The sequence below is a fragment of the Protopterus annectens genome, chromosome 10.part0 (genome assembly GCF_019279795.1).
Source record: "Protopterus annectens isolate FY-2018-M chromosome 10.part0, PAN1.0, whole genome shotgun sequence".
NCBI lineage: Eukaryota > Metazoa > Chordata > Ceratodontiformes > Protopteridae > Protopterus > Protopterus annectens.
In genome coordinates this window covers 1,381,750,831-1,381,767,522 of record NC_056744.1, presented here as the reverse complement: position 1 = coordinate 1,381,767,522, position 16,692 = coordinate 1,381,750,831, and the positions used below count along the sequence as shown (strand labels likewise).

Sequence of the window (16,692 nt, the reverse complement as noted above, 5' to 3'; positions counted from 1 at the left end):
GTATGGTATCCTATCGGTGTACATGTCTGTAGGGCCAGACCAACACATGTTCCATACTACAGTCAGGGAGCCCAGTATATGTAGGGTTAGTGTGTGAGTGGCACTTATGAGGATGGTGTTGATTACACAGTCCATATACTGTAATATCAAGCATGCTTACCATGTGTTACTGTGGCTGTGTTTAGATTGGTTGTGGGTATGTGCTTTCACACAGGTGTCTGCTACTCCATGCTGTTACATGCCTGTAGAGCCTGCTATATTTGCAGGTACATGTGTATTCCCCCATAAGAACTGTAGGCCAGTGTTGCAGCAGTCTACCTGTAGTTTGCACTGTGCTTTGTGACATGCCTAGCAGCTCAGTGTACTAACCCAGTATGATATGTCCAGATATTTGTCAGATGTAGTGTTGCCTGGCCAATGTAACTGTTGTGTAATGCTGAGAAAGCAGTGGGATGATGTACAGATATATATTACCAACTAGTGGGTAGTATGTGGTCTTGTGACCTCTTCTCCTCCAGGTATTATGTGTCAGGTCAGACAGGAGTGTGTGAATGCATACATTGTGTAAGCTTATCTATTCCAGTATTTACATGATATCCCCATTTACATGGCTGTAAACATCCACTTTGTCAGGCTTGGTCCACACATCTTGCACTAAGGGGTTCTGTGTCTACCTCTGGACTGACCAGAGTGTGGCAGACTGTCCATATTTATTGGTCATATCTCTGCTGTATTCAACAGGATCATTACTGTGATTTCTGTGATACTGCAATATGATGAGCTTATGATGTCTGTCAGTAAATGATGGCGTACATGTCAATATCAGATGTGACTTCCCACACAACAATTCTGTTAAGAAAACCCCTGTTACAGTAGCAACAGTCTACATTTATACCTGCAATACTTACATGACATCCCCTTGCACTAACAGGTTGTGACTATTGGTGCTGAGGTATGGACGTATGTTATGCATATATATATATATATATATATATATATATATATATATATATATATATACATATATTTATATATATATATATATATATATATATATATATATATACATATATTATATATATATATATATATATATATATATATATATATACACACACACACACACACACACACACACACACACACACACACACACATATACATATATGATGATATATATATATGTATATATATATATACACATATATATTATATATACATATGCACACACACACACACACACACACATCTATATATATATATATATATATATATATATATATATATATATATATGTTTGCATATATACAGGATAAATGTGTGCATGTACATGTATACATATATCCACATATGTATATATATCCATATCCTTGTTTTGTGCAAACGTGACTGTTGCATATACCTTCCCAGATGTATCACACCACATTTATCTATGTGTATATTTAGATATAACAACATACGTGATTCACCAATAATATCTCTAACAGGTACTACACAATTGTAGAAGTCATAGCAGTTGTTCAATACTGTTTAGTATGTGTACTGACAGATATATTGGATATAGCCACGGTGGTGCAAAGGAAGCATTGTCGCCTCACAGCAAGAGGTTCTCCCATTCGTTTCTCGGCTGGAGCGCCTTCTGTGTGGAGTCTGCATGTCCTCCCCGTGGTCGAGTGGCATTCGAAAGGCATGTGTAGAATGGGCGTTCCTTCATTGAAAGTTGGGTGTCGAGCTGGCACCTTGGCATCATAAAAATCTATTGCCAATCATTAGCGGACTGGAGTTCTGCTGTGGTGACCCCTAACCGGGAAAAGCTGAAAGAAGAAGAAGAAGAAGACTGACAGATATATTGGAAAAAACAGCAACCATCTTCACAGCTGTGATCACTTAATGGTTAACTGCAGTGACTGTAGTGTGCAAACTCCTGGGTTCAAGACCTGCAAGGACTGCTTATTTTGTTGCTGGGCAGAACAAGGGTTGTTGGATACAGAGTGGTAAAGGCAGTTTTGAACAGCGTTAAGCAGGTTTGCACGACTGTAAGCGCTGCTAATGTACAGTTAAATGTATAGCCGCTTACACTGTGTAGGCATTGCTTACCAGGGTGCAAATCTGCTTAGCAGTTACATTTGAATAATGCTTACACCTGCTAAGCATATAAAGCCCTGGAAACCAGTGATCACATTCCAGTCTATAAACATAGCAGGGTCATGACATCTGTAATAAGTGTATGTAAGTCAATGTACATAACATGCATCTATGTGCTGTCAGTACAGTAGCAAGGGATGTGAATCTACTGTCTGTGACACCTGAGTATATATGGCTTGTACAACATGCTTTTCCATTTAAATGTGTTTCATCCATGGGTAGTAACCCAGGTTATATATAGTCACACTGGCATGTAGTGTATCATTATGTTACTACTGTTGACAGTGCATTCCCAAGTAAGAGTAGATTGCAGATTGTAGTACTGGAAACAAACACCCCTGCAAGCAAAGATGGCCTCTGAGTCCTCACTATCGTGTTCTTGGTGTATGAGCTCTGTGTCATTATATATGTGCTATTGGATATTGATCTGACATGTGGATATTAACTGTACACTACTGTATGTATAGAACATGTAATTTAGAGCTGTTGTCATGTAGTAATGGCATATCTATCAGTGTCAGACATCTGTCTGTCAACACATCATCCTACTGCATAACCAGTTGGCTAGCAGGTGTCTGTCTGTCATCTGTTCAGATGTGCAGATGTCAGGACTCCATCTTGGCTGCTTACAGGCAATCTATGCTTGAGTGACACTGACATGTCTGCACAGCTGTGTTATGAATGCCACAGCTAGGAATCGACACCCTGTACACACCACACACCATGGATACCTCAACTACACTCCTACAGTCAACAGAACATGCCTGGGTACAGGTCTCCAAGACAGACATTGACCATGTTATGTAATATATGTAGCATACATGGCAACTGGAGCACCTCCCTGGCCCTCTGCAAGAGGCAACCAGGTGATTGGATGTTGCATGTAACTCTCACCATGAGGATCACCCCTGTGGTATCTGTTGATAGATGGCCTGCTGGCACATGGCAGGTGGCATGATACCACAGTACACACATCCTCTACACTTCCAATCTCTCCATAGACAATAGCATGGAACACACCCATGAACACCTGCATCGATTGATCCCAGTACTGACAAATGTGTGCATGTGCATTACTGAGAATAACAGTGTCTGTGTGCTTGTAGACCTGTAGTTGATAATACTCTGAAGCCCTTCACACCCACTGCACCCTCCATTGCCATAGTTAGATGTGGCTGCTGCTGTACTAGACATTACATGCACCTTGTTACACTCTCCACCCTATGGGCTACCTGGGGCTTGCAGTACCAGCACAACACTGTTGTACAAAAGGGTTGATAGGCATGGAATACCCTCTGAGTTCTGGCAGGTGTGTGTATGTGTGCAAGTGTGTATATTTGTAGGATACAGCATTCTGAGGCCACATTCCCCTAATACAATACACCTTGCAACACAGTATTAGGGATAGTGATGCTGCTGACCATAGGAAAGCCATGACAATGCATCACCCTACTATCCCTGTGGCATGTGCATTACATGCATATCCCTGTAGAAGAACTCTTGGGATAGACAAGGGGTTGTTTTGCAGTCCTGCTTAATGTGTGATGGTGGGTATGTCAGTGTATTATCATGGGTTTCAGTGCATACAATATCCACTGTGGGGTGTGAGTGCTGGGTATGCTGTCTTTACACCATGGTACCCCCCAGTACATGTCCCGTGTTCCACTGTATGGGGACCACTGTCATCATCAACCATACAGGTAACTGATAACACTATCCATCCCAATTATGCATGTGCTGTGTGCAGCCTATCTATAACAGAATGGACACACTGACAAGGTAGTTAGCACTGATATGTCCAGGTCTCTCAGATGTGTGTATGACTGCTATGCGTTTGTCAGTGTGTATATGACAGTATGTCACACTATGTATTGTCCATAAACAATCAGTACATCCTCCATGACCATACTGTACAGGGCCTGGTGAGGTTCTGGCCATAACATGTAACCTGGAACACACCTCATCCTAAACGTTGTGTGATGTGTGAAATTAAGGCGACACACATCAGTAGCACTACATACCTAGGTAGAGGCTCTAGTGCCACTATTGCCACTTCAAAGTGTGTGTGTATGTGAAAGGGTCTACTTCTGTTTGCAGAATATACATGTGCCAGGTAGTCATATCTCTTAGAACTGCCTGACAAATGCCAACATTTCACAGGTATCATCCTGCGGTGATGAATTCCATCATAACTAGTAGATGTGTAAATGCCCTCTTCCCCACTGTATAGGTGGACAGCGATACTGGGGTTTATATATATAGCTGGGTGTGGCTCTTGTGGACACAGCCACCATCATTGCAGTTACTGTTGAGTGTATACCCCCATGTAGCTGGCTGTAATACTGTACAGTTCATGTTAACAGGTTAAGTAGCTGTCAATCACACTATTTGTGGTTCTAGAGCACCTCACACCCTCCAAAGGGTAGGGCTGTGACACCCACACCAGCACACCTATGTATACAGATGTGAAGATTGCACTAGAGTGGGGAAGGGGAGATATACCCTGCCAGTACCATCAACAATGACATTAAACTAGCAGACTGCTTATTTCCCAATGTGTTGTTGTGCCTATTCAGTTGTGGTGGAATTACATGGACAACAAATGGGTTCCTTGCACAAGTGCATACCTCCATGTGTACAGTATTCTCTGTGTATTGCATCAACACCAAAGCCTCTGTGTGTGTTATACATAACCATGTGTGTACCACCCGGTACACTTACCATTGTCCACTGTAGTAGGGCTGCCGACATCAGCCACCATACACTCACCTGTATACACCACCAGGCCTATCAGCCGTGTGGCACATGGACACTTACAACGCAAATGGAATACATTATGTGGACCACAATCACTCATTGTTATTAATGACTATAATGCATCATGGCTGGACAGCTACACTTCCTGACATGTAAGCATGAAACTTTACTGCTGACAACATGTTACACAGCATTACATTGGTACACCATAGTACAGTCACCCTGTGCATCAGAACCATATTAGCCTGTCCCTGCATCGATGCTGTGGAAGACAGGGATGTGGCACAGGTATCATCATATGCAAAGGATGTGTTGTTGGTTTGCCAGAGACCTAGGCTGAGCCATACATTTGACATCATGTGGGTGCATGAGGGGGTTTAATTATTAATTGGGCTGTTGCGATGTGGTGTGTGCAGGCATGGGGTTGTCTTAGCTGTGTTGGCTATGCCGTGGTGTGGATAGTGCCCCCCTGCAGTGCTGGGGCTGGTACTGCCACTATGGGAGCAGCTCTGACTTCCAGCATGTCCACGTCGACCTCCAGCTGTTGGTGTTGCTGGCCTACATCCACGTGGGTGTTGCACTACTCTCACCATTTGCTCGAGCACAGACATCTCATGGTCAAGGATTACCACCAGTTCAACCAAGCTCTATCCATGACCTTTGCAAAATAACGGTGGGCAGCTGCAAGATCATGGATGTTGTCAATAATAGCTGAATGAGTAGCCCTTTGCAGCCTCAGACCCTGTCTGGTATAGCATTCCATATGTGCCTACGCCTTCATGATGGCCTAAAACATACATCTGGTGGCACCAGATGTGGCACCTCTGCCAGGGGCATGATGACCAGCAGCCCTACTACGAGCACCCCTGTACATCTGCCTGTGTGGTACCCTGCTGGACATCTGGCTATTGCTGCTGTGTCCAGACACACTAGCCATAAATACCACACTGTCCTGTTCCATGCCACTAACTGCCAACTATCTCTCTGCTATGGCCACTGGTGATGGGGTATGTATAGGCAATGTGATTGTGTGTGGGGATGGGGTGGATAATAGTGGGATGTCAAACGATGGCACAGATTCAGCCACTGACAACTCCGCCTGTGCCTCAATACACCTATAATCATTGTCAATGTCTGTATGGACACCAACATCAGATTGTCTGCAGGAGGGACCCAGACCCACCTCACCACCTGTGGGGGAAGACAAGAAATGCACTTTAAGACCTGTACGACATTGCTTAACAGTACACACACACACACACACACACACACACACACAGTTACAGGTGAAGTCGCACAAAGATATTTCACACAGACCTCTCATTGCCCATCTGTCAACATGCATGACATATGGTACTAAACAGCATGCAGTGCAGCTATAGTCAATCCCTGTTACCAACATTATACATCTCTGTGATGCATAGGTTGTGTTAGTAGGTTATGCCCCTTCCCCTGGAACATACTGCACCCATGTACACAGTATTGCTGTGCACCTGTTCAGCACCCTAGCATGTACTGTGCAGCATACCCCACAGGTGTACACACCATTGCTGAATGTGTATATGTGTGTCATTTATGTTTGCTCTGTTTCTCACAGCCCCTATGTGTTTGTCTGACATATACCTGGGATGATTTGTGGACAGTTGTCATGTCTGAATGCCTAATGTCTGACTTACAGATCTCATCATCATTGATGCATGTATGGCCAATAAAATACTATTACACTGACAACCTTCACACCATATACTGTGGCTATGGGCAGTATACACACCCTTATTGACATGGCACCATCTTCTCTGATATGCCATAGAGCCACATTACTGCATATGTTAACATTACATGAGCCTGATATGTGACATACAACTTGTGCAATCAAAAGCAGTATCAAACAAATGTGTTAGTTGTGCAGATGCTGACTGAGATGCATACAATTTGTGGGTGCATATGTGTGAACACCCTTATCATGATGGTTTGTTGCACCAAGTGTTAAGTGTACTACAGCACTCACTATTCATGAAAGATGTATACTAACATGGGCCATCTGCATTTGCCAGTATTTGGTCACTCTGCCCTACAAATGTCCACCAACTCTGCATGATTGAAAGGTCAACTCATGTGCACAGTCCTTGGAGGTCACACAGTGCTGTCACTATTGCTGTGGAGCCAGGGTTATGTCTGCCACAATTAATGACCTTCACTGTCTGCAGATACAGACATTCTTAGCGAGCTTTGGATCTCTGCTTCAGTTCCTTTTTGTGTTTCAGGATGACACCCCCCCCCTCATCCTCATCCTTTTTGCAGATGCTTGACAACTATGGCCTACACATGTGGGTCATGTTGCAGTGTCCCACATTCTGAACACCATGTGCACTGGCCTAGTCCCTGCTATTGAATGGTAAACATACAGGTGTATACTGGCACCAGCAAGGTACAGATGGGGATGGTGAGCTTAGGTGGGGTGAGGTGTTGGGTGTGCAGCACAAGTATCTTAACTGATAGTGTCTGTAGGTTTCCAACTTGGTCTTGGTACACCAGTATACATTGCAACACAATCCTTTGGGGGATGTTTGATGTTATGCTTATACTACCTGTAGAGAGCCCTGGCTGATGTGTCCTGTGGAACAACTGTCCCATCTGATTACCCTAACCCATGGGCCAGGCTTATGCACAGTCCATGAGATTGCCAACACATACACTGCACAGTCAGTACCTTCTAGCCATTCCTGCAACTCCCTCAGTGTTGCGGTATGTTATTAGGCAGCCTGCATGACCAGTTTACAACATGTGACATCATCTGTCTTGGATAGCCATCTGTTCATGTCTACATTAATCCTGTCCCACACATCCTTGCCACATACATGACTGCCTGCACTTTTTGCCATGGTATATGCAATGATGAGGTAAAGCTACATGTCCAACCCCTGAGTGCTACCTGTTAGGTATGGGATCCATTCCATGGCTTGTAAGATGTGTGCAAGCCACGGCTGCTTCTGTTGCAGGTAAGTGGCCACCTTTTATGGCCAAACATCTTGGACAGCAGACCATTTCTTGGTGTGACATTGAGGACCTGTACTTGCTGGATGGTCCATACTCATGAAGAATGCATGCGACCAGTACCTCAGAAGCTGATACCACAATATGTTGTTTCGAGTGTATGCACACATATGCATCCAGTGGTTGTCAAGGTATGTATTCCCCATATTTGCTTTCCTAACATAGGATTCCATATTACACATTCATTGCTCATGTTAGGACCATATTACAGGTTGTAAGGGTTGTGGAATGCAGTATTGTGATATGCCGTTGTGTAGATCTGTAACAGTTGCCATTGTAATAGTGGTATATACACTGCTGTAGCACTGTATAAAGGTGATGTTTCAGACATGTCCCTAATGTAGGCCATTTGTCCCACCATTATGTTCATCTCTGTGCACACATCTTGCAATGACAGGTTGTTGGTTATATTGCAGGCCTCTTACATAACCCTTCAGATATGCAACCATGGTGACCACTGTGATGCAGTGCAGTGAACAGCAACAATAAGTGAACATGTACAGCATGCATTATGGGTAGGTGCATTAAATGTGTGCATGGAATATACCATGGCTATAACACGGCTGGTGTATTGGCAAACCTGAACAATCACCATCCTCACCAGCTACAAGCTGCTGCCCCCAGAGGTATACCAGAGGGACCTACATAGTTGTGAGAGAGAGATGTGATGTCAGTAGCCACACCTGTGGCATTGGTACAGGGTGGGAGCAGCATTACAGTACATCAACAGTACAAACCCACAGTACTACAGATTATGCACATCTGTTTATTACTACAACACAGCAACAGACTATATATATTTAATCTCACATATGCATGATTAAACTCTACAGATGCAGATGGATACACAACAGTGCAAAAAACAAGAATACGAAACATCCAAAATGGCACAAACCCCACAAAGGAGGACCACCTCAGAATGAATTTTTGATAATATTTAATAACACTCCCGATACCTTGGCATTTCGCCTTCTCAAGGAATAGTACAACAATACAACCCCATCCTTATATACAAACACCAGATATCAGTTATCAATTAAACAATCATTGCAATAACTATTGAGAATACATCAATTTCACAGTTAAACACATAATTTCCTAGCACAACGTCAAATATGTGCAAATATTAATACATGCATTCAATAAATGAATAATGACCCTATGACTTAAATAGTTAGATTATCATCTACATTCATGTCATTAGGAAATCATGTGTAGTAATTAGTAATCATCTGACACTCAGGTCTATTGGGTTCCCTGTTAAAGTTCCCGCTATTTGCTTCAGGTCGTTCCACAACAATATAGAACAGGCTGCTGCATAAACCCTCTTGCTTGGACAATACGTGGGTGGCTAAGGGATTCTCCAAGTTCTGTTTCCTAACATCACTCAGATGCTCCAAAACACAAACTTTAACCCTCCTAGCTGTTTGTCCAATATACCAACCTGTGGGATGACATCCACAACCTATTACATAACTCACCCCACAACTATTACAGTTGTACATTTCCCTAGGAAATCCACTAGGAGGATGAAGGTTTGTGTTTTGGAGCATCTGGGTGATGTTAGGAGATGGAAATTAGAGAGGCCAGTAGCCACCCACATTTTGTCCAAGCATGACGGTTCATGCAGCAGCCTGTTCATTAGTATTCTGGCATGACCTGAAGCAAATAGTGGGAATTTCCAGAGGGTACTCAATACACTTGAGTGTAGGGTGATTATAAATTACCACACATTATTTCCTAATGGCATGGATTTAGATGATAATGTAACTTTTTAGGTCATAGGGTTATTATTTATTTATTTCATGTATGTAGTAATATTTGCACATATTTGAATTTGCTGTAGGATAATATGTGTTTACATGTGGAACTGATGTATTTTCAATGATTGTTTAATTGATTAATTAATATCTGGTGTTTGTATATAAGGATGGGGTTGTATTGTTGTACTATTCCTTGAGGAGGTGAAATGCCGAGGTACCAGACGTGTTATTAAATATTATCAGAAATACAACCTGGAGTGGACTTCCTTTGTGGGGTGTCTGTCATTCTGGATACGTAACACTGGTCTACTGTTGTGCCTTGTGGCCTTACCTGCATGCTCTCTATCATCCACTGTGGGGGTAGCACCCACCTCACCAATGCTCTCAGCTTGACCTTGTGTGTGCTGGTGGGCAGATGCACCGAGGCTGGCTCCTCAGCATGTGTCAAGGGGGGCTGGATGTCATGTCCCCCCTGTGGCTAGTTGGTCCCTCTGAACTGCAGCAGCACGCCAACGGGCCTGGTGGAGCAGGTCAGTGGACCGATGCCGGACCTGCTCATAACTGCGGTTATGCAGGCCGACATATTTTACCCTGTGGACAAGGTCATTCCACAGGGCAGTCCTCTCCTGCAGATCATGGGCTGTATGGCCGAACATGGTGTCATAGTACTGCACCAGCTGATGTAGTATCACCTCGTTCTCTTCCGGGGTGTTCCCGTGACATGGTGCCTGAAAGACATGAAGAGGAAAAACGGTCTGAGGACTTCATACTGCAGGGATATGATAGTTGTTAATACACATGTCTGCCCCCCCTCCCCCCCCAGCATATCTGTGACAACAATATGATCACTCAACTCAGTGGATCTGTTTACAGCAAACCCACTGTTGGGACATATATCGTATTGTACAATGATTTCTGCACTGTGTTTGTAGTCATTTTCCATATTGACACACTATCATTGGTGGCCTGTTACAAATAATGTCACCTGCATGCCATTGTAAGGGCCACTATAGTTCCATTTATGCATGTGTTCTGTTTGGTGTGTGACTGATGCTAATCTGGTGCTTTGTGTTAATGGGAATATCTATGCATGCTGTTAGATATAATCCTGAAATGTGTAAACTATTACTACCCACATGTATTTGATAACTGTGACACAATAGCATGTTTGGGAAGACAGTTCCCAGCTGAACCGCCTCCCCCACATCATCTGGCCATGTTACCAGCCCACATCACATCTGGGACCCACCCCGGGACCTCACCATCTGCTGGTAGTACACTACCTTCAGGTGGAACCACCTCAGGGGATGGTGTTTGGTCCCTACCTGGGGGCACACACATACAAAATCCTGCCATCCGAAGTCAGTTCCAGGGTCTGGTGCATAGAGAGCTCCACAGAGAATTGGGAAATGTGCTACACCACCTTGAGGCACTCAGTACACAATCACAGGATCCACATGTTCCTCCTGCTCAGACCCCAGCCCAGGCACCTTCACAGGGCTGTAAAGATGCATTTGTAACTGCCCATGGCTGTGGACCTTGGTCCCATTGTTTCCATATGGGGGCTCATAGGCTTCCACATTCCAAACACCACTCCCCATCCAAGGTGTTTACCCACCACATTTGTCATATACCACCCCTGTATGCTGTCTTGTCTGTCTTCCAACCAAACCTACCTCCCCAAATATAACTACTGTCCTTTCCCAAAATGCCAATCCCACCTTCACATACCAGGGCAATTTGTTCCCAACATGGATTTCACACCAGACATATCCACTTACTACTGTATATATTTATATGTATGTATTGATATGTGTGATGTTCTCTCACACATATATTGTGCAGCACTGTCATTCAACAGTAGGGGAAATGTATTTATATATATATATATGTGTGTGTGTGTGTGTGTGTGTGTGTGTGTGTGTGTGTGTGTGTGTGTGTGTGTGTGTGTGTGTGTGTTTGTATTATATGTAGACATATACGTATATCTATCTATCTATATATATATATATATATATATATATATATTTGGGGTGCATTCAAACATCAGGTCCACACCCTATAACTCTCCTTCCTCCGCAGCTGTACTATTCTGCCTTGCTACGACACAGACAGGTGTCACATGTGGACACAGCCTAACATTAGGGGCATATATATAGGGACAGATTGCAGGTAAGCCTATTACACACCTATGGCATTTCTGCATGCTATATTACACATTCGCATGACTGTTCTGCAGGTGGTGGGGTCTAAAACTCATGTGTCTATCCTAACGGCATTACTTCCACCACCAGCTATTTGCCACACTAATATACATGTCTTGAGGTACAGAACACACACTATGATGGCTTACATCTTGTCATTCAGTGCTGATCTGCACAGTTGACAGTTATGACCTACTGCCCACAGGGACAGACACTGTTGTCCATAGCATTGTTCAGCAGGACATCATTGCAACATCTCCTGATGGCACATATAGATCTTTCAATATCATCTATACCATTATTGTAGACCAAGTACTACATTCCATTACATGCATATATGTTTCACATACTTGTTGTATGATTGTCGTCACTTCTGACTTCTTGTAATTAATTGTCAAATTTATCTCTTATAAAGCCAAGAAAGTTATTGTTTCCATATATTATGCTCTAGTTAGACCTGTAATCATGTATAACATGCCCTTTGCTGTGTATCTTATTAATACATCAAAAAACTTGAAAAAACAGTGTTTCCTAACAAAAAGCATTTCTCTCCACAAAATTCTTATTTACCAGAAGAAGCTGGAATCCTTGTTGTTGTTCCTGTACTGTATGTTATATATGCTGTTAAAAGGGAGAGCTATGCCTTGTTTACTGCACCTTCAAGAATCCTATTATCCTTTAACTCCTTTTTCTTGAAAAATTAAATACTGTGGCCAACACTACTAGAACAAGAGATCTGAACCTAATCAGAAGTCAAATCAAACTAAATGTTAGGTTCATCTCCCAATGCCTCAGCATGCTCTGGAATAGGCATCTCCTCCAGATCAAGGAATGTGATTCCCTGTCATCATTCACACATAGTTCAGATATCTGGATGGGTACTCTTAAATATACTGAAGGATTTACAGGCCTTACCCTTCTTGGAAGGTAGTAGGGCCTGAGGGTGGTAACTGACAAAACATTCATGGCCTTCTGTTAAACTGACTTGCATATCCTATGATCCCCCCACACTTTTTCTATCTATATATTTATATATATATATATATATATATATATATATATATATATATATATATATGTATATATATATATATATATATATATATATATATGTATATGTATATATATGGATACACTAGACAATCTCGTACTGAAATGTTGAAATTCAGTACGTCGAGACCAAATAATGGAAAGTGCAGTTAACCGAAGCTAAGGTATGCTGAATCCACAAATGTCGAATCCGCCGCTACCGTGGTGTTGCGTTCGGGACGTGTGGTGCTGTTTGTGGATTTATCTGGGGTTTCAGATAAGTGTTGTGTGTTTAAGGATAATGGGTATGGATTTTAGTGTGTATGATTGTGTGCGGTGGTGTTTTTTGTGTGTTTGTCTGTTTAGTGCGACCTAGGAGTTAGAATATATAAGTAGGGAGGTGTTGGAGTGCAGCCCTCCACATGGGGGTGCAGGGGGCTTGACATCCTGCTTATAGATAGGTTAAGTGTCTTTATGTGTGTTGTTATGTTTGTTTAGTTAGGTAGGTGTATATGTGTGTGTGTGTGATTATGTCCTTGTTTGTGTGAGTGAATGGTCGTGATTGTAGTGTTCGTGATTGTGGGTTTTTGTGTATGTGGTTTTTCGACTATTCAGTCTCAAAATACTGAAATTCGACATTTCAGTATTTCGAGATTGTATAGTGAATCCATATATATATATATATATATATATATATATATATATATATGTATATATATATATATATATATATATATATGTATATATATATATATATTTATCTATCTATATATATATATATATATATATATATATATATATGGGTCTACTTTCTTTACATGGAAGTACATTTCAATGAATATCACTTACCCAAGCTCATTCCTCTGAAGTGGCATTACACTGAATGCACAGACTGCCAAATTCATTTTCCTGTGAAAGGAACCACTTGGCTACCATGGTGAACTTTGCCTTCTCTTCAGTTTAATTGGATGTCAGAGTTGGTATATTTAAGTGGGAGGATGTGGGGGGCATGGGGGGGGGTGAAGCTCCCTACTTTGGTGTCCTTACTTTTACTTCATTTTGGTTTATTACCTTGGTGGCCAAATGGCTCCTTTCACAGGGAAAGCAATTCGGCAGTCTGTAAGTACGGTGTAATGCCACTTCGGAGGAATGAGCTCGGGTAAGTGACATTCGTTGAAATGCACTTTCATGTAAAGAAAGTAGACCCATATATATATATATATATATATATATATATATATATATATATATATATATTGTTGTGTCTTTCGGCTTTTCTTGGTTAGGGGTCGCCACAGAGGAACTCCGGTCCGGTAATGATTGGCAGTAGATTTTTACGTGCCGAGTTGCCAGCTCTGACGCACAACCTTCAACAAAGGTACGCCCATTCACGCATGTCTCCACACAGAAGACGCTCTATCTGAGAATCGAACTGGACATAGATAGAGAGAGAGATAAGAGAGATGTCACAAACAAATTAACCCAGCACTCACAATATTCGCCATTTTTATAATCTAAACAGGCCACACAGGATGGTATTCACAGCAAATAAAAGATGAGTGAAGCTCAGATAATCCCAAATAGTGGCTTTTATTCCATAACAGGCTGTAGCAAACACTGCAGGCCTAATAATCTGGCTGTAACAAACTTTGCAATGGTCCAAAATAATGGTCTGGCAGTACCAAATTCTACAATCCAAGGTGGTGTTCTGGCACCAGGCATCAGTATTTCTTCTCATACAACTATACGAGAAGTAACATTATTTACCAAAGAACCTACTGATAATTTTCACACCTCTGAAAACTGTTGGGTGAATACAATACCCATTTAGTATTTCAAGTAACTCTTACAAAAACATTTTAGGTGAACTGTTGACAAATGAAACATTTTTGGAAGGAATAAATTAAAATAAAAAGAGTATTGTTTAGTAAATTTCATTCTTGCTTTTTAATATGCATGTTGACTTGGAGATCTAGTCAACACTTTATTGTGTTATAATACATATAGCCCAAAATAGCATTTTCAGTGATAAATCATTTGAAAAAAAACATGGCTTATGTCCCTTTATGAAATGAAGCTTAGAGTGCTGTTTTTGCAAAATCAAAATCCTTCATAATGTAGCATGCCTTTATTCAGGCATATGGAATACTGTAATGTTAAATATTGCATGGATATTTTCCAGAAAGTTTCACTTTAGCTGTCCAAGTAGACTATACTATGAATTTTACATAAGTAATTAAATGATGTTCAACATATTGATATGTTATGCTTTAAAATATATAATACTATAATGTGTTTCTATTGATCTGAAAACTAATTTTCATTATTACAAATTTTATTTTGAAGGTGTGGTCCAGTTTAATCCATCAAAGCCACCGGTAGATGATGATGACCTTAATGTTAATGTGGGCAGCTTCAGCAGAACATCTTCAGGGGGAACATTCTCTGTAGCTGGAGTACCGCCTGGACCACTCCCAGACAAATTCCCACCCAGTAAAATTATTGATCTTGAAGCTGAAATAAAAGAAGACACATTCATCTTGATATGGACTGCACCAGGAAATGACTATGATCTTGGAAATGGTAAAACAATTTATTTGTCACTGGATATAATAATTGTATTTTGTTTAGTTGCTTATATTCCTGCAAGTGACCTTAACTATTTTTTTATTTAAGTAAGGGGCATGTGAGTATGAAGCATATTGTTAAATGGTACCAGTTGTACCTTTCCTTAAACTGAGACTTTAAAGATCTGCTCCTACATTCTTTTTTTCTGCACCACATCCACTCTTTCTCAGCAAACTCTAATTTAACAGATTAGATTGCCCATCAGTCAAGCAGATTTTCTCACACCTGGCAGGTGAATGCCCCATCCCATTGCTTTAACATCCTTAGCATAGATTCATAATGATACTCTTTAAGCCCTTTCATGTTCATGAATTCAGCCTTTGCCAACAATCCCTATCAGAAAATAATTTACTATGCAGATAATTGATTCCTCACCTAAGCGAAGCCTTCTGCCTCCTCCATCTGTTCAAGAATCTAAAATGATCTCTCCCTTCTAATCAAACTGCTCTGTAAAATGTAACTCACCATAAATGTACCAAATATAAAAGTCATACTGTTCAGAACTGCTATGAGAAAAAATCTGACCTCCCGCAAACAAGAAATCACTCTCTCCTTTTAGACTCTTTTCAAAAATGTTTATTTTTAAATGAGTATTAGCTTGGATTCCACTTTATTTTTCTCTTGTTTGCTAAACACCTGATGCATCTTTCCTCCAAGTGAAGCTTGGCAAACAGCGAATAAGGGTGTTAAAATACCTATCCTTAAATAAATTCTCTAGCTTCTTAGCCTGATTCTAATACTGCCCTGCTTCTGGTTATTCAAAACAAAATATGATATTTTAAGGTCTGCTCCACTCAGGAAGAACACCATTGCATTACCTTTTCCTAAACTGACCTCCTATTCAGCATCATTCTACTCTCATTCTCTCCTCCTTCATGTTCAGATGTCTGCACTTGGGACACTGTCTCTCCCTACTAAACGTTTCAGCACCCTAGCATCCCAGTCATTCCCTACAATCTAACAACTCTGACTCCCTTTCCCTTCACATCTCTATTACTCTCATGTCAGAGATCAAAGTCTTCTTTTACAGTTTCCCAAACACTGGAATGATATTAGATCTCACATATTTAGTACTAAGAGTTGTAAGTCTGCAAAGCAGTTGTGTGAAATTA

General features: G+C 41.4%; 1 protein-coding gene across 1 annotated transcript in view; it reads left to right on the top strand.

Moving 5' to 3' along the window:
- LOC122813607 (calcium-activated chloride channel regulator 1-like) overlaps positions 1-16,692 on the top strand; it is a 769,024-nt gene that overhangs the window by 677,571 nt on the left and 74,761 nt on the right. The window contains exon 13 of the mRNA XM_044086019.1: positions 15,299-15,535. Coding sequence (XP_043941954.1) covers positions 15,299-15,535 — 237 coding nt within the window. The remainder of the gene's footprint in view (positions 1-15,298; positions 15,536-16,692) is intronic.